Source organism: Myotis nattereri (genome assembly GCF_964212035.1).
Source record: "Myotis nattereri genome assembly, chromosome: 8".
Lineage (NCBI taxonomy): Eukaryota > Metazoa > Chordata > Mammalia > Chiroptera > Vespertilionidae > Myotis > Myotis nattereri.
This window is the reverse complement of record NC_138083.1, coordinates 68,745,612-68,764,732: the sequence shown is the minus strand read 5'-3', so window position 1 is coordinate 68,764,732 and position 19,121 is coordinate 68,745,612. Positions and strand designations below refer to the sequence as shown.

Below are 19,121 nucleotides of genomic sequence, written 5' to 3'. Positions count from 1 at the left end.
GGGTAAAGGAGCCAGAGTTTCTGGGGTGCATTTACCATCCATTTTTCAATATGTGGTTTCCATCTTTGGGTGCCAGGCAGCATCTCTCACCCCTCCATCATATTCCCATTCCCATTGGCTAAACTTAGTCACATCTAATTGCAAGGGAGGTTGGGAAATTCAGCTTTTTCCCTGCCCAGCCATGTGCCCCAGTAGGGGTTCTATTACCAAAAGAACAAAGGGCCTGGCCATGGTGTCTCAGCGGTTGAGTGTCGACCTATGAACCAGGAGGTCAGGGTTCAATTTTCTGTCAGAGCACGTGCCCAGGTTGCGGGCTTGATCCCCAGTGTGGGGTGTGCAGGAGGCAGCTGATCAATGATTCTCTCTCGTTATTGATGTCTCTCTCTCTCTCTCTCTCTCTCTCTCTCTCTCTCTCTCCCCCCCCCCCCTCTCCCTCCCTCCCTCCCCCTTTCTCTCTGAAATCAATAAAAATATATATTTTTTTAAAAAAAATAAAAGAACAAAGGAAGAATCAATACTGGGTATAAATTTTCAATCTCTGCCCACATGTACTAATGTAAAATTTCTGTTTAAAGATATTTATGTAAATAAAAAGGAAGATGTTTTAAAACAGACAGGATGTGGAATTTGAGTTAAAAAAAAAATCTTATTCTTTAAGCCACCTGCAGACTGCTATTCTTTTACCTGCAGCCAAATGAATCCTCCATGATTGCAGCTGGTTTCATGGGTAAGAGAGTGGACTGGAGCCAGACTGCCTGGGTGCAAAGTGGGGCTCGGCCATGTGCCTGCTGTGTGACTTGGGGAAGTCACTTCCCCCTCTGAGCCCTCATTTAATCATCTGAAAACATGGCAGCTACTTGCATCTTGTTTTATTTAGAACACAGAGGTTTCAGAGGCTTGAGTGACCCCTCAGTTGTGGCACATTCTCATTTGTTGCAAAGGCCCCTCTTTTGTTGTATTTATTCATTTAGTCCCTTTTATCTCCATTCCTCACTCCCGTCTTTCCCAGAGCAGCCACTCTGATGTGTTTATTGTGTTGCTCTTCATTTGTTTATGGTCTTGCAAAATGTTTGGTCACTTGTGTGTGATTTTAATTTACATTATGGTATTTACACAATGGAGATGTATCCTGTATCTCCTTCTGGCTATTTTTTCAATCACAACTATGTTTTATGAGCTCCATTTATATAACAATATTTGCTCCTAAAAGCAGTGTAGTGCTCCGTGATGTGCACCCGCCCCACTTTCCCTTCCCTTTCACTAGTGATCGCACCCATGTGGCTACCAACTCGCCACACCACTGAGAATGCTGCTGTGAACATCGTCACATGCGTCCTCTCATGGTCCTTTGTCAGAATCCCTTTAACATTTACATTCAGGAGCAAAACTGCTGAGTGCCAGGGTATGTGCACATTTAATCTGATTAAATATTTGCAGGACGCCCTTAAGAAAGACCGACCCAGTTTCCCCTTTCTCTAGCAGTGCTCAGAGTTCCAATGGCCCTCATTCCTGCCAATACTTGGCATTATCCAGCTCTCTCATTTTTTGCCAGTCTCATCGAAGTCAATCTCATTGTTGTTTCAATTTGCATTTTTCTGGGCATTAATGACTTTAAGCATCTCTTCAAATGCTTTAAAAAAAGGTTTAGCCTGGCCAGCATGGCTCAGTTGTTGAGTGTCGACCTACAAATCAGGAGGACACGTTTCAATTCCTGGTGAGGGCACATGACCGGGTTGTGGGCTCAATCCCTAGTGTGGGGCATGCAGGAGGCCGCCGATCAGCGATTCTCTCTCATCATTGATGTTCCTATCTCTCTCTCCCTCTCCTTCCTCTTTGAAATCAGTAAGAATATATATTTTTAAAGGGTTTAATGATAGTACCTATTTCATAAAACTGTTTTGAGAGGTGGAGATGGTGTATGGAAAGTGTTTAACTCTGCTTAATATATAGTAAATTCTCAATAAGTGCTATTTTTTAAGTACCATGGTTAGACTTCGCTACTTTTCAGTTGTTATTACTATTATTGCTATTATTAAAATACTGGGCGCATAACAGGTGCTCAATAAGTGCCTTCCCTTTGCCTGCCCGGACACCCTGTGGATATCACCACTCACTCCTCCACCTGCGGGTTGGCCCTGCCCTTTTCCACAGCCTCACCTGTGTTCTCTTCCTCCTCACCAAAGAGGTTCTTCAGGATGGCGCTGGCGATGGGCAGCATCATGGCGGTGGAGGCAGTGTTGCTCAGCCACATGGACAGGAAGGCGGTGCTCACCATCATTCCAAAGATGAGCCTGGGGATGGAGGGAGTTAGAGGCAGCGCTGGAACTGGGGTCCAGGAGGTCCTCTGGTCTGAGTTGGCCACACCGGAAGCACACAGCCCCCTCATTTTACAGATGGCCCCCCTTGTATAATAAAGTTGCCTTGGTTTAGCACCAAGACCCTCTACCATCTCACCCCAAACAGCCTTCCCAGCCCCCTCTTCCCCTTCCCTCCCAGTCTTACCAGCGCCCCCCCGCTCCCCCAGGCTCTGACGATAGGAATTCATGTTTCATGGCCTGTCTTCTTACATTCCACTTTTAATCCACCTTAAATTACTTAGATGTATATATAGTGTGATGGTAGCTCTAAGTTGATCTTTTTTCGAAGAATAAGCTGATTATTTCAACACCCACCATTTACTGAATAACCGTTCCCTTCCTCACTGACTCAGATTTCTTCTAGATTATTGATTCTGTGTTGTTATCTTTCTCTTAATCCTCACCCGAGCATATTTTTTCCATTGATTTCTAGAGAGAGTGGGAGGGAGGGAGGAGGGGGAAGAGAGAGAGAGAGAGAAACATTGACATGAGAGAGACATAGTGATTGGGTGCCTCCCGGGGCTGGGGAACCCGAAACTGAGGTACATGCCCTTGACCGGGAATCGAACCCAAGACCTTTAGGTCTGAGGGCTGACACTCTAATCACTGAGCAAACCAGCCAGGGCTATTCTGTTTTAAAATCTATGTCTGAACTGGTGTCACATTGTCGGAACTTTAAAATATGTTTGCCAGAGCCCCACCCATTCTTCAAGGTCAAATGTAAGCTCCTCCATGACATGACCCTACCTCTCTAGTGGGCTCCCACAGCATGTGTGTTTCTTGGGTATTCCACGACAGATGGAATCTCTCCCCACGACTGCAGTTCCTCCAGGAGGAAACACAGCTTCAGAGCCTAGCAGAGTGCTAGGCCCAAAGCAGATGCTAAAAACTTACATGTTACCCAGAACCTTCTTCACTCTCACCCTTCCCCCACCCCCATCACAAAAAGAGCTCTCACATCCTGTCCATCTCCACTGCCACCACCTAGTCCACGCTGTTACCATCTTTGGTCTGGACCCCCAGCACTGTCTCCTAACGGGGCTGCGTCCACCTTCTCACTGATCATCGGCTCTCCACTTGGCAGCCAGGAGGGATTTTTTTTTAAAATGCAAATTTCATCGTGTCCCTCCCCAGCTTAGATAATTTTAAAATAGAGTTTCATAATCAGGGTGGGCCATGGATATCATTCAGGATGGAAAGGAGGGAGAAAAATCCATCTTTATTTTGCTAACATCTGATAGAAATTTTCCCATCTGTGATAAACGGTATTAGAAGTGCCTGGGACTTGGTTACCAATGAAGACCACGGGTACTTTCATACGGCATTACTGTATAACAGGTGCGACACCTGGGAGTATCATTGACACTCAAAACTGCCTCAAAACGGCAGCGATTGCCTCACCCCTGCCCGGTGTGGCTCAGTTGTTGGCTCATTCAGTATATCAAAAGGTGGCGGGTTCGGTTCCCGATCAGGGTACATACCCAGGTTGTGGGTTCCATCCCTCGTTGGGGCACATGCAGGAGGCAAACTGTGAGTGTGAGGACACGAAAAAGGCCTCTTTTTCTGAGAGGTAGCCTTCCACAATTTAGAAAAGCACCCCACGACTGTTAGCTCCTCTGATTCACACAGCCCCTCTATTCAAACTGCAAGACAAGATAAGTTCCTTTCAAGGCTATGTTCTCGCATACCCCTCCTCCCTGCTATTTCTACAACTCAGGGGTAATTTGCATCAAGAAGTCTCTAGTTAGTAGACAGTTCCCTTCCCCCTTCCTCTTCAAACGAGCCTCTTTTGATCTCTTCATAACTTTTACTCTAAGCATGTTTTACAGGTTTGGGAAAAATACTGATAAGACGCTTCCCTAGGACATCTGCCCAGAATGTCTCCTGAAGAACAAACAAATTACAACCCCCCTGATATCTGCTCAACTCCGGCCCAGGATTCCCTTCCCTTCCTTGTTGCTTAGCAGCAGCCAGGGCTGAAAAGGGGATGCCACTTTTGTTTTCTGTATTGATTAGCAATGCACTGGCCCTTTACCTTTCAGGGAAAGTAAAATAAACTTTCTCTTTGCATCTATCTCTTCTCTCAGTTGTGAATTCTTTCACAGCCCAAGTCACCAGCCAAAAACCTAACACAACTCATCTATGTTTCTCTCTCTCTCTCTCTCTCTCTCTCTCTCTCTCTCTCTCTCTCACCCTCCCTACCTCCCTCTCTAAAAGTCAATTTAAAAAAAGAAAAGGAAAACAAAAGTACAATTGTTAGGACAGTAGTTATATCCTATCATTTTTACTGGAAAGAGGTACATACATATGATATTATATCATGGATTTATGTGTTTTAAAAAGTATTTGGATGGCTGCCTTTTGCTGTAGTTGTTGTGCTTATTGTTGTTTTAAAGCTCATGTGTTGTGCTTTATGATTTAAAAACATTATTCCCGAAGGAATACTTAAGATTCACCAAATTGGAGGGGGGAAAAAAAGCAAAGAACAACAATGGCCCTATTTGAAAGGCCACTCAATCCTCTTAGAATAAAAATTCAAATCCTAGCCAGAGGCTGAGGGCCTGCCTGCAGGAACAGACCTGCCTCCTGCTTCTCTGAGGCCATTCTCCCCATTCCCCACCCTCCCTTCTCCTTGGCTGGTAAACACCAAACTGGGATGTTTCATGGGCAGCGTTTGCTGTGCAGGTCTCGGCTATTATATCTCCATTTTACAGGCAGAGAAAGGTTCAGCCCTTCCCCAGAGCAGGTAACGTGGGATTCATACTGCTAAACGGGCCCTTCTAAAACCACTGACCACAAATCCCGGGGGATGGAGCCTGGGAACCAGCATTTCAACCGATTTCCCAGTGGTTCTTATGCACTTTTGAAAATTCTCACTGTGTCTGCCACACAGAGGGGCTCATTAAATATAGGAGGAATGAATAAGTAAGTGGAAGGCAGGACATGCGTTTGTTAGCCTGGATGAGCAACAAGGAAGAGTAAATCTGGGCTCCAAGAGATGTGGTCCCTCTAACGCCCCACCTTTGGGCTGGACCCGTTACCTGGCCTTACCAGACCGGCCGGACCCCAACAAATGTGAGGATCTTGAGGGCGATTCTCCGGTGCAGGTTCCACTCCTCGATGGCGCTGGCCATGATCAGACCACTGAGGAAGAGGAAGTTGGTGTCCACGAAGTACTGGGGGCAGACGTCTTTGGACTTCAGGATACCCAGGAAGGGGAAGAGGATGATGGGCAGCAGGGCTGTCACCGACAGGGGCAGCGCCTCCGTGCACCAGTACACAGCCATGAGCAGGATGACAAACAGACAGCGGCCTTCCTGCAAAGGGAGGGGGGGGGGATGCAGGCTCAGCACAGCTCAGGGGCAGGGGAGTAGGTCCTGCAGCAGGTCCATCGGGCACATTCCATGGGGAGGCAGAGGAGAGGGTACGTGCCCAAGCAGGTGGTGTCACCTGTCTGAGCCTCATTCTGCTCAACTCTAGAACAGGGAAGCCATATCTGTCCAGTTTAGAGGACTGTTTGAGGGTTCTATGAAATACCCCGTTGACTTAAAAGTAGACCCTGAGACGAGCATGAGACTGAAAACACTTGACTTAATAGGGGATCTCAGAAAGTTCCAGCAGGGTGTGGCGAAGTGAAACAGAGAAGGAAGCCAATGCAGAGTGTTAATGAGGTTACCACTGTGGGCAACCGGGGTCAAGCCTGATGGGGACCCTGGGGGACGGTGTAGATCATGCCTCCTGGTTGTCCCCCTGAGGGGCAAAGAAGTTGGGCTATTCACCTGCCCATTCCCTGGTCATCACTGACTGAGGGCTGCTCTTGGGAGCATTGCTGCCCCACCCTTCCAGCCTGCCCCATGTGCAGCTAGCTGGAGGGCCTCGTGCTGAGCAGCTCAGGGGCAGTAAGAAGCTATGAGCATGCGTAGAATGGGGTGTGTCAATGGGGATGTGGAGAGAGCATCAGTAGCATCTCTACCTGGCAGGCAGCACGATGCCCGACACTTAGTATACACTCCATCCATAATAGTAATAACGGCAAGGACTTTATTGTGCCCTGTTCGTTGGGAATAAAATTGGTATAGCCACCATAGAAAACAGGATGGTAGCTCCTCAAAAAATGAAATAGAATTACCATATGACCCAGCATCTCCACCTCTGGGTACTATACCCCTAAGAACTGAAAGTAGGAGCTCAAAGAGTATTTGTACACCCATCGTCCCAGCATTGTTCACAAAAGCTAAAATGTAGAAGCAACCCAAGCATCCATTGACAGATGAACAAGAAAACTGTGAAATATAGACATGTATACAATGGAATATTATTCAGTCTTAAAAAGGAGGGAAATTCTGACACATTGTACAACATGGGTAAACCTTGAAGACATCATGCTAAGTGAAATAAGCCAGCCACAAAAAGAGGAATATTGTACAATTCCACTTATATGCGGTACCTAGAGTTGTCAAACTCACAGAGACAGAAGGTAGATTAGGGGAGAAGGTAGAGTCACGAGCTCTTCAGATCCTGTTCCTGTGAATTTTAACTTCTGGAGTTCAGAGGCTGCAGGAGGTGTCTGACCTTGCAGGCTCTATCTCTGGGTCATCTCCGAGTCAGCACTTTGCCTCCTGACCACCCTGCTCTGTCCAAAGGTTCCACTTCAAGAAGGTGGCCCAAGGTAGGTGGAGTCCTGGCCCCAGGTGAAACATTTCTCAGCTTCCCAGACCATCCCTCCCTTGGCCCTCAGAAGTTGGCATGACCCAGCTGAAACTCCCAGGGGTGGATACGCCTAAAGGAGGCTGTACCCGAGAAGACGGAGCCCGAAGCAAGCAGCCTGGTCCTAATTTTAAAGGCCAGGTTTGAGAACTTGATGTCCAGTGATGGCTGAAGTACAAGGGAAAAGAGTGCCAAGGACGTGTCCACGGCTGAGCTGTCCAGATGCAGTAGCTTCAGGCCACGTGGAGCTATTCAAGTTTAAATCCATTCCACTTCAATGAAACTTAGATTCCAGTTTCTCAGCCACACCAGCTGCAATTCAAGAGCTCAGTAGCCACATGAGACTTGTGTCTACTATTCTGGACAGGGAATGCCGGACATTTCCCTCATCGCAGGAAGTCCTGCTGGACAGAGCTGCTCTAGAGAACCCGGGCCTCAGGGCCAGGAAGCCTGGGCACAGCAGTTTTGCTACTGAGTTTTTGTGGCAAGTCACTGACCCCTCTGAGCTTGAGTTTGTTCATCTGAAAATGGAGAATAAATAATCTGGGGTTGTCTACATCACAGAGAATCCCACTGAAATAATTTCTTTTTTTTTTTAATCTCATGGAGAAATATCTGTTCAGTAGTTTCTCCAACTTCATAACGCAGCTCTTCAGGGTTTATTCTTTACTTTTATTTGATGTCCCCTTTCTTCTTATTCCTCACACTGTCTTTTTGGGGGTCCCATGCTAGCCATTTGTCATTGGGGCTACTCCTCTCAGACCCGTACTTTGTTAAAGGCAAGTGTGGGGAGAGGGGCCAGGAGGAGGCTGACAGCAGGTGCCTACCCCTCACCGCTGTTGGTCATCGCAGAGTCCCTGGTCACCAGCGCTGCCCTGGAATGTGTCTCCACTCTGAGCGTAGGGCTTACTGTGGAGTCTCAGTGTGAAGACCCAAGAAGGTCACGGTCCTTTGAGGGGTCTCTTTGAGTTTTCATGCCTCTTAGTCTGACTGAGAAAGAAAACTAGAGCCGTGTTACAATGACAAACTGATCACTGTCCGTCCTCTGTCTGCCACCCGCCTCCCAACACCCTGCATCTCACCGAGGGGCTCCGAGCCTCCTCCTCCAGGTCGTCTGAACGCTGTACTGCACAGTACTCAGTGCCTCCCCTCCCCTGCATCTTCTCTAGGCTCTGCCAGGATTAGGACGAGCTCGTGGCGCTGAACAATATTTCTGGAGCAGTCTGCGTCCTGCCTGGGACCTGCAGCGCATGCTCGGCCCTTGGTTTCCTTGTGCAATTTGGTCCAAATCCCATCGCCATTGTGACTTCTTCTTCACACACCAGGGGTGGGACTGTGGTCCTCCCTTCTCATCAAAGATGGCATTTTCTTCTCCCTTTGTTACCCTTGGTTGCTGCTGTCAGGCTGCTTTAGAAAAGTGGATGGAGTAGAAAAGTCTGGGTTCCACCAGCTTCCACCAGAAGTGCCTTCCCCCTGGCAGTTAGGGCCTCAGGAGGTGCTGTATGTCCTAACGTTTCTATGTGAAACATGCACAGTAGAAACAGCAAGGCTTTTCGATTCAGATAAACCTTCCACACTCCGGCTGTGTGATCCTGGGCCAGTCACTTAGCTTCCTCACCCTCAGTTTCCTTCCTTGCTGTAGGCATATGATTATCGTACCTGCCTAGGAGAGTGAATTATTTCATATAAGTTAACCACTGACCCAGTGATGGACACATGAGGATGCCAAATAAATATGAGCTATTATGTTGGATAAATTATTTTTTTAAATATATTTTTTATTGATTTCAGAGAGGAAGGGAGAGGGACTGAGATAGAAACGTAAGTCATGAGAGAGTCATTGATTGGCTGCCTCCCGCATGGGGATCAAGCCTGCACACCAAGTATGTGCCCTGACTAGGAATCGAACCTTGACCTCCTGGTTCATAGGTTGACGCTCAACGACTGAGCCATGCCGGCCGGGCTGGATAAATTATTATATATTAATCATATATTAATGTACTTTATTATTAATAGTTCAAGTTCTTACTCTTCATAAATCTTAAAAAAAAAAAAAAAGAAAGAAAACCTTAAAATACGACAGCCAGAATGAATCTGAAATCATTTAACCCCATGGTTCTCAACAGGGGGTGATTTTGTTCCCCCCCTCCCCGCCCGGGGACATGTGCCTGGGGACATTTTTGCTGGTCATGATTAGAGGGGGAAAATCTAGTGGGTAGAGGCCAGGGATGCTACTAAACTTCCTGAAGTGCCCAGCACAGCCCCACACGGAGAATTACTCTTTCCCAATAGTGTCAATAGTGCCGAGGTTGAGAAATCCTGGTCTGACCTCACCCCTAGTACAATGGCTGCCAGGGAGGGCAAGTGGCTTGCGGGGGGGTCACGCCGCGCGTCAGCTGTAAGGACTTTACCTTGAAAGCCCGCTGTGCCGCAGGAGTGGGCAGCAGGGCTGAGACCAGGGGAAGGCAGGTGCACAACCCTGACAATGAGCCCAACTTGAACTGTGCTCCCTGGGGGCCTCCCTGGACTTACTAGAGTCCTGGCCCTGGTTGGGAGCAAGAAAGGAAGGCTCCCACAGCCCCTGAGCAGCCCTATTCATGCAGCCCAACCCAGGCAGTTCTTTCAGGAAGCCGCATAATCCCCCACTCCCACCAAAGAAGCCCCAGCTCCTCGGGCTTAGCCAGTCCATTACCACAGGGATTAAAGTCTGCAGGCAAAGCACACGAGGGTGGGGGGGGGGGGGCAGAGAAGAAAATGCTTTATCAGGCAGTTAATTTTTGAGCTGGGGAATGACTTCCAGGCAGACACAAGGCATCTTTCTTCCCACTGCCCCAAGCTTGCCCCCTTCACTCACTCAGGACAGAAAGAGAACTGGTCTGTTCTCGGAGCCCTGATCTGGAAACTTGATCCACTACCATCCTCCCTGCCACCCCCCCTTGCCAGCTCCCTGGTGGGCAGCAGCAGGCATATTTGTCAGGCACTGGGCTGCACCCAGGCTCTCGGCAGGCCCCAGTGACTCCATGCCAGGCCCTTTGGGGAGCAGGACTGGGGCCAGCTGCCCACTAGAGACCCGTGGGAAGCCCTGAACTTTGAACTCTAGAGAGGCAGAAGCCATGCCTTGAACAGCTCAGTATCCCCTCACCACCCTCAGCCCAGGGCCGGTGCCAGCCAGGGTCACAGCCTCCGGAGTCACCAGGGCTGGGAGCGTCATGGCTCCGGCCCCGTTACCGGTGGAAGTGACCTTGGGCAGGTGGCTCCCCGCTCGGAGCCACAGTTTGCTCAGAGGTAACCGAGGGATGAGGCATCGCGGTCACCAGGGTGGGGCAGCACCAGGAAGATGGCCAGCGCCGGGGAAGCAGAAGCCTTTGGGATCAGGGGACGGGGAGCTAGGAGAAGGGGGCTGCAACCTGGACCCGATGCCAAGAAGCAGAGTGCCTGGGTTCAAATCCTGCCTCTATCGCTTCCTGGAGTAAGTGACGTCATTCTGTGCCTCAGTTTCCTCTTCCGTAAAATGGAGATGGTGATCATGACGATAAGAACTTCCACCTCTGCCTGGCCGGTGGGCTCAGAGGATGAGTGCTGACCTGTGAACCAGGAGGTCACGGTTTGATTCCGGGTCAGGGCACATGCCTGGGTTGTGGGCCCAGGATGAGGCAGCCGATCAATGATTCTTTCTCATCATTGATATTTCTATCTGTCTCTCTCCCTTTACCTTCCTCGCTTAAAAAAAAGCCTTTTAAAAAAGAGAGTTAAATGAGTGCAGCTGAGGCTCAGGTGACAAGGCCACTAGGAGTCCCGCCGTCCACCACTCACAAGCTGCAAGCTTTGGACAGACGGTGCCCTCTCCGAGCCTCTGTGCCCTCCTCCCTAAGTCAGGGTGCGTATGACAGCATCTGAGGGCGCTGGAGGGGCAGCAAAGGGGATGTGGGCGGGCTGTTCTCTGAAAGCCGGTGATTCTGGGGGCCTCTCCCCACCCAAGCAAATCTTCCTCCTTGCCTCAGAGCAAGCCCAGCACTTGCACGCACTGAGCACTTACTATGGACCAGGCATGGCTCCTATGGATCCCCTTGTGAAACCCACCACAGCCCGTGAGGCAGCTGTGACCACTGTCCCCAGTTTACATGCGGCTCAGTGACCGTGGCTCAGAGAGCTTGGGTGACTTACCCACGGTCACCCTGCTCGAATAGGAATGGTAGGTGAGAACAAGAAAGCTACCTTTTCCAGAGGGCTTACACTGGCCAGGCACCAAGCCTTGCCTTTGACCTGCACTAGCTCACCTAGCAAAGGAAATGAAAGGACAGACACTCAACAGAAAAGCACCTGACAGGCCCCTTTGCGTCCCCTCTGGCCTGTTCAGTCTTGGAGAGGAGCAGAGGTGACTGTCGTGTGTGCCCACTTTCCATGGAGGGAGAAGCCAGAAACTGCGCCAGGTGACAGAGGGAAATAATTGGGGCCGCCCCGGAGTCCGGTCTCTGATTCCCAACCAGGGCCCCCCTACCCTGAAAACACTCCGAGAAAGCAGTTCGGTGCCACCTGTATCCACTGGGGCCGAAGACTCAAGGGCCGTGGTTCTCAACCTTCTGGCCCTTTAAATACAGCTCCTCATGTTGTGACCCAACCATAACATTATTTTCGTTGCTACTTCATCACTGTCATGTGGCTACTGTTATGAACCGTCATGTAAATATCTGATATGCAGGATGGTCTTCGGCGACCCCTGGGAAAGGGTCGTTTTACCGCCAAAGGGGTCGCGACCCACAGGTTGAGAACCGCTGCTCAAGGGGGAAAGAGGAGAAAGTAGAGAGGGTGACCTGCCCCAGAAGACCTCTGAGTCCAGTCACCCCTGTCCTCCCCACTTTCCTCTGGACTGGAGTGTGTTTGTCCTCTGGACTCATTAGCGGATGAGGTACAACTTCAAGTACAAGTTAAAGTTCTCGGAGCCATTCATTAAAAGCATTCCCGGGCGGCTCACTGCCACAGCTGCCCAGGCCTCACTAATCATTCCTGCGCCAGACAGGTGGGTGGGCTGGTGGGAGCCCCACCGGATGCGGGAGCCCCCTGCGGCCTGGCTCAGCCCCAGGAGGACAAAACAAGTTGTTCAGAAAAAGAGGCCAAAAAGAAGTCTCCTTCCCCTCTCTGGACCCCAGTGTCCCTGTCCACAGGGCAGCTCAGTTCCCATCAGGGGTGGAGGGGTGCAGTTAAAGCCCCACTCAGGGCTTCTCCACTCCCCCCACCACACACAGCCCCGCCCACACCTTTGGGGGCCTTTCTCTGGTGGAAGTGAAGTCCAGTCCGAAGGCAGAGGCGTGGGATCTGCCTTTAAATCTCTTTAAGGCTCTTCGACTTAGTTTCTCTGTGACCTGAGGACCAGAGGTGATCAGGAGGGGCCGTCATGAGGACCCAGGAAGATCTTGGATGTTTTCTTTTAACACCTGCCACACGCCCACCTCAGGGCCTTTGCACTTGTAAAGTGCCCTGCCTGGTGCTCTTCCTCTGTATGTGCTCGGGCTCCTCCGCGACCTCCTTCAAGTTAAATGTCACCCTTCGGGTATTCATTCAAAGGGTCCCTTCCCAGGAAACCTCCTGACCCTGGAGTTGCACTATCCCGTTCCTGACTCCCTCCCCTTCTCTGTTTTTCCTCCCTGGCACGTATCATCACCCGACACCATAATTCCTGTTTGTTTTCAGTGTCGCCCCCTAGAATGCCAGCCCCATAAGTATAAGGACTTGTGAGTATTGGGTACACTGCCATGTTCCCCGAGGATAGTGAATGGAGTGTCATAGGTGCTCAATTAGTTTTTGACTGGATGTGCTAACTACTTGTGGACAATGCCTGCGGCAAACATGGAAGAAATATCCGTTTGATTCTGGATTCATTCTGAAGATATTTATTAAGCACCTAGTATGTGCCAGGTGCTGGGGGCGCACTGGTGAACAAGACGGACAAGATACCTATTACTTCACTCTTTGCAGGACACTTCACTGTTCACAAAGCACTTGGGTTCCCTGGCTCCTCAAAGCAGCCCCAGGAGGTGGGTAGGCCCATGGGACAGATGAGGGCACCGGGGCTGGCAAGGAAAGTGCCTTGCTCCCCCCACTCACAGAGCAAGTTCTTGGTCCAGCCGGGATTCATCCTGGGTCAGCTGAGGCCACGTCCTGGGTGCCGACCACTCTACCTAACTTCTCGCCGGCACTGGGGGGTCCGCCCTGTCCCTGATGTTTTCAATTCTCTACTGTTTATCATCACCCCACTGCCTCCCTCCCCCACCCCCCACTCTGGTCCAGCTGGCCCTGCTGCAGGCATCCCGGGAGCTGATACGGTTGGTTAGTAACAGGGAAGTGGACCCTGCTCCTGAGACCTGACCTGACAAAGGCTTTCCAATGCCCATAACCTCTCACTTCTCAGACCTCAGGGGCTCCAGGCTTCAGGCCAAGAATAAGAATGGCAAGGGAACTTTCACTGAGGTTATTCTCTGAATAAGCACTATCTCATTTAACCTTCCCAGCAACTCTTCAGAATGACCTTCCTTCCATTTTATAGGAAAGGAAAGGGAGGCTCAGAGAACAAAAGAACCTACACAATAAGTGAAGGGAGGTTGCCAAGAGGACTCAGAGACAAGTTCCATCCCCTATAAAGCCCTTCTGGACCCCTGGATCCATGGGCTCATTTGTAAAGCAAATAACAATATTACTACTACTACGAACAATGCTAACAGCAAACATTTACTCAGTGCCTCTTATATACCAGGCACAGACCAAAGTATTTTCGGTGTATGAGCCAATCTTCACAACACCCCATGAGGTAGGTCCTATCAGTGTCCTCAGACTATAGAGGAGGAACCTGAGGCACAGAGAGGTTGAGTAGCTTGCCCAAGGTCACACAGCCAGGAAGTGGGAGAGCAAGACTGGAATCCAGGAAGTCTAGTACAGGGTTCATACGCTCACCCTTCTGCCCCTTCCCCGCCACCCCCAGAAAGTTACTCTGGGCAGACCCCTCTTCCAGAGGAGGTCGAGCTCCCACAGCAGAAAAGATCAGGAGCAGGAAACCAAGCCAGGTCTCTAAGGTGGAGGGCCAGGTTAGCGGGGGTGAGATGGTCCTCTCAGAACAGGCCTCAGTCTCCCTAACACCCCAAAAGCAGGTGTTAGGCTGCAGCAGCCCCTGCCAGGCTCCACTAGGCCTGGACACCCCTAGTCTAGTCCTGGTGTGAGCACAGCAGACCACATTCCCAAGACACACATCTCAGTAAACTGCTTGCACTGCGGTTCTTTGGACTCTGCCAACACCCTGCTTGAGCGCCATGAGGAGCTTTGCTGAGTCCTAGCCCTTTCCAGAGAAGGCCAAGGGGGCAGCAGAAAGGGGCAGGAAGTGGTTGGGGGATCGAGGGGTCGAATGCGTTTAGGACGGGGGTCCTCACCCTTGGCACCACTGGCACCTGCGGCTGGGTAACTCTTTGATGTGGGGCTGGCCCTTTTGTTGTGGGGCGTTTAGCAGCAGCCCCAGCCTCTTCCCCCAGATGCCAGTAGACCCTCCCTCCTCCTACCAATTGAGACGATAAAAAATGTCCACAGACAACGGCGAAGGTCCCCTGGGGGGCAAAATACTTGGGAACCACTGATGGAAAGCGCTTCCCAGAGCTCAGAACACAGTAGGCGATTTGTCCCTGAAGGCAGCCAACATCTGTTCAGCCCTTTGCAAGCATCATCAATTATCAGACCCACTTACAGATGAGGAACCTGAGGCACAGAGGGGTTAAGCAACTGGCCTAAGGTCACACCGCGTGCTACAAAGCCAGAGTTTGAACCCAAGCAGCCAAACCCAAGCTCCTGTTCATCATGCTTAACCACCCCTGTTAGTCCCTGTCTTCAGAGAACTCCCCGAGACTTCCAAAGAGCGTCAGCATGACATGTCTCTCCCCTGAGAAGCCTTCCCTGAGGTCCCCCGCCCCATCCAGCCGCCACTGAAGCGTGGAGCATGAGCTTTCCACAAAGCAGACCTCGGCTCCGGTGCCAGCCCCACTGCTCATTCAGTGGCTGTGAGGTGCTAGGCAAGTGGCTTCATCTCTCTGAGTCTCAGCCTCCTCACATGTAAAATGGGTCCATCACCCCTGTGTCCACAGCATGGGGAGAGCATGTATTCTAGAGCTAGGGTGTCAGGGTTTGAATCCCAGCTCTGCCACTTTCAAGCTCTGTCAGTAACCCACTCTGTGCCTCAGTTTCCTCACCATGGATGTGGATAATAACGGCGCTTGCCCCACAAAGCCGCGGTGAACATAAGTGAGCCAGCAAGCAGATCTTTGGTGCTTTGAACCCTGCCTGACACTTCATAAGCGCTAGAGAGGTGTTGGCTGTGGCTCTTGGGGGAAGAGGAGGGGGCATGAATAAGGCATGTGGCCCAGGACACCAACAAACCTGAATTCACTTCCTGCAGCTTCCCAGGGACCAGCACATTCCTACAGGAGAGCTTAATTCTGCTGGAATGAAATTCCTTTTTTAGCCCAGACTGCTGATGAGGATCCCCGAGGGGGAGCCAAGCCGAGCCAGGGGGACTGGGCAGTGGGCTGGCTGGCAGGGCCATGGTGGCCTCCCCAGCCCTTTCCCAGTGTCTTTATCCAGCTGGGAGCGCTGTTCTGTTCTGGGTGTCAGTGCCCGCTCCCCGCCGGCACCGGTTCATTCCCATGGACCACCTTTCCCCCTGCGAATTCCAGGGACAAGTAGACAGAGCCAGGATCCCGGTGCTCCTATTTTGCAAATAATAGCAGCCGCCACCATTTTTTATTGAGCACCTGCTGAGCATCAGGCACTACCCTATCTGCCCACTTTGCAGCGGGGAAATGAGGCTGGGGGTGGGCAATGGCTTGCTGGAAGGCAGTGTGGCTTTGTGTCTCTTCCGGGGGACTTCAGCTGGAAAGAGTGGTTCGGGCACACGTGTGTGACGTGTCGAGCTTAGCTAGGGTGCTGACTTCGTGTCTTCAGTGTCTGGGGGTGTCAGAAAATGCTGCTCATCAGTCCAGAGGGCACTGTCCCGTTGAGTCCGGTCAGGGGAATCACGTTGGCCTGTTTACACGCCTGGCAGGAGCTCTGAGAAAGTGGAAAGTTGGCAGGAGCTCAGAGGAGCCGCTCCGAGGCCAAGGGGTCCGTGTGAGCGATGGGTCCCAGCAGGGTGGGGGCACAGGTGAGGGTTGTGGGACCACCTGGCTTGGGAGGCTGGGAAAGGCCCCCTACCTTCCGGGCTTCGGTCCTCCCAGCTGAAAACGAAAGGGCTGGAAACACTGGTGCCAGCTCAGAGCTCCCGTATGAATTGACAGTCGTCTAGGGCCGTGGTCGGCAAACCGCGGCTCGCGAGCCACATGCGGCTCTTTGGCCCCTTGAGTGTGGCTCTTCCACAAAATACCACGTGCGGGCGCCCACGTACAGTGCGATTGAAACTTCGTGGCCCATGCGCAGAAGTCGGTTTTCGGAAAGGAGAGAGATGAAACAAGTATACAAGACGAGTGTGGATGGGAGAGTTGGAAGGGGTCGACCTCAGCGAACGTACCTCAATCAGATTGAGGACGTGTTTAGCAAAGGCCAGCTTAGGAGTACCCTAATTAAGTTAATAATAATGCACCTACCTATATAGTTTAAGTTTAAAAAATTTGGCTCTCAAAAGATATTTCAATCGTTGTACTGTTGATATTTGGCTCTGTTGACTAATGAGTTTGCCGACCACTGGTCTAGGGTTTTAAGAAGTGCATGTCTTCTGAAATCAGAGCTACCTGGGTTCAAGTTTCAATTCATTCCTTCACTTATTTACTAAATGCCTACTATGGGTCAGATGCTGTCCTAGGCTCTGGGGATGCTGCAGGGAACAAGACAGGCCTGGGCCCTGCCCTTAAATTGCTCACAGCCAAGTGGAGAAGGCAGACAATGAACAGACAACGATCATTTCTGATTGGGATAAGCCACAAAGGGAATAAAACAGGAGGCTGTTTTAAAAAGAGTTTTGTGGGTAAGGAGGGCAAGTGTTCTTGAGAAGGGAGCCCTTCTCAGAGGAAGTACCATTGGAGCTGAACCCTGAATGACCAGAAGGATCCAGCTCATGCCGGGCAGACAGCAAATGCAAAGGCCCTGAGGCAGCAGCAAGCTTGGCAGGCTGGAAGAACCGAGAGAACTCAAAGCTATTCTCCTAGTTTTACAGGCCGGAAGCCTGCAGTCCTTCTCACTGGGCTGAAGTTTGTTCTTTCTGGAGGCTCTGGAAGAGATCGTACTGGCCTTCCAGCTTCTAGAGGTTGCCTTCCTTCCGACTCTGACCTCCATGCCTCCCTCTTGTACCGGTTATGGGGGGTCCACCCAGATAATCAGAATAATCTTCACATTGATTGGTTGCCTCCCATACATGCCCTGACTAGGGCCAGGGAATGAACTTGCAACTCAGGTACGTACCTTTGACCAGGAATTGAACCCATGACCCTTAAATGCACTGGCTGATGCCCTAACCACTGAGAAACACTGGTCAGGGCAAGATATACTTTTATTTTTTTTTTCAAGAAAGGAAGGGAGAGGGAGAGAGAGATAGAAATATCAATGATGATAGAGAATCATTGAGCTGCTGCCTCCTGCATGCCCACTCATAGAAGGACAGTAAAGAACATCAAGGTGACTCCCTTTCTGATTCTTCCTGCAATTTCCCTCCAAAAAAAGTCTCAGTTTGGTACTAGCTTGTCTTGAACACTTCTCTTGATCACTTCCCTCCCTTTATAACAAAGAAAGGGCAGGTCTCAGGCCCTCAGCTTCAAGCAGGCTGTGTGGAGCTGTGTGGAGCCAGAATTAACCAGCACAGTATTTACTTATGCACTGCTAGTTTTCTTCTGTTAGTCATTCATGATCCTTATTTTACATACATGATCCCGTAGTAATGTATTTTTTCTAAGTCATTGTATTTATGTTTGTTTGTTTGTTTGTTTGTTTGTTTTTAAGGTGGGGCAGTAAGGCATTAACATAAAAAATAGGGAAGTGATAGGAATGGGTAATTAAGAGGTCAGAGGATCTGGCAAAAATGTTGTGAGTGGCATTTGGGTGACGGAAACCAAATCAGACCCCACGCCATGTTGGGGGTGCATGAGGACAAATTCCCTGTCTGAGCTCTCCGGGGTTCAAGCAGATGACACAAGTTAAAAACACGAGGCAGTATCTGGCCAGAAGGTGTTCGATCCACAAGGCTGGGCTTGTTGCTTTCTTGTTGTTTCCAGGGAAATATTTTTAGGGGGAGACTGAAGGGCATCTCAGAACCCCGGCCACCCTGTCTGCCAAAACCTAGGACCATGAGAAGAGGAGAACTGATTGAAGTAATATTTAGTAGCTGTGTGACTTCAGGAACATTACCTAACTTCTCTGTGCCTCACTCTCCTCATTTGTAAAAATGAGGATAATCATTATTCCTGCTTCTTATGGCTTATGGGAAGAGTAAATGAAATAAAATGTGAAAGCCATGTAAAATAGCATAAGATAAAAGGGGAAAAATCAGAAGTTGTTATTATTATTATTATTATTATTATTAGGGAAAGGGGGCAAGATTTCTCTGCAAACACACGGGGCTGCTATTTATTTGCAAGCCTGCGTTAATAGTCTCATCTGTCCCTCTCGCTGTCCAAGGCCAGTCCCCAAACCTCCACTGCCTGGATGGCCATTTTTGGAAAGCACTCTTCATAGCGAGAGCAGGAACCCTAATGGCACATTCCAGAAGTGCATCCCACTCCTTTTGTCCCTGCTGACAGTGTTTGGAGCCAGGAAGACATAATGTAAGAATTGTTCCTCCCCCACTCATCTGCCCTTCAGATTAACCCCAGCCTCCCTGAAGACCAGCTCACCAGTCACCAGGGGACAGGTGCATGAGAACCAACCCATTCGACCAGTCAGACTCCTAGGACCTCAGAGCCACAGTGGCCCGGAGACGTCATCCAGCTGGAAAACCCAAGTAAGAACCACGCACCCTAGTAGTGTGGGGCTTGACCCGCCTGAGGAAGAGCCCCTTCTCCTAACTTGTACAAAGGTATCAAGTCTGGCTACCAACGGACTTGT

General features: G+C 50.3%; 1 protein-coding gene across 1 annotated transcript in view; it reads right to left on the bottom strand.

Moving 5' to 3' along the window:
* SLC13A3 (solute carrier family 13 member 3) overlaps positions 1 to 19,121 on the bottom strand; it is a gene marked incomplete at its 5' end in the record, with an annotated part of 63,258 nt that overhangs the window by 37,797 nt on the left and 6,340 nt on the right. Inside the window, 2 exons of the mRNA XM_081097422.1 lie at positions 2,158 to 2,291; positions 5,409 to 5,674. Coding sequence (XP_080953548.1) covers positions 2,158 to 2,291; positions 5,409 to 5,674 — 400 coding nt within the window. The remainder of the gene's footprint in view (positions 1 to 2,157; positions 2,292 to 5,408; positions 5,675 to 19,121) is intronic.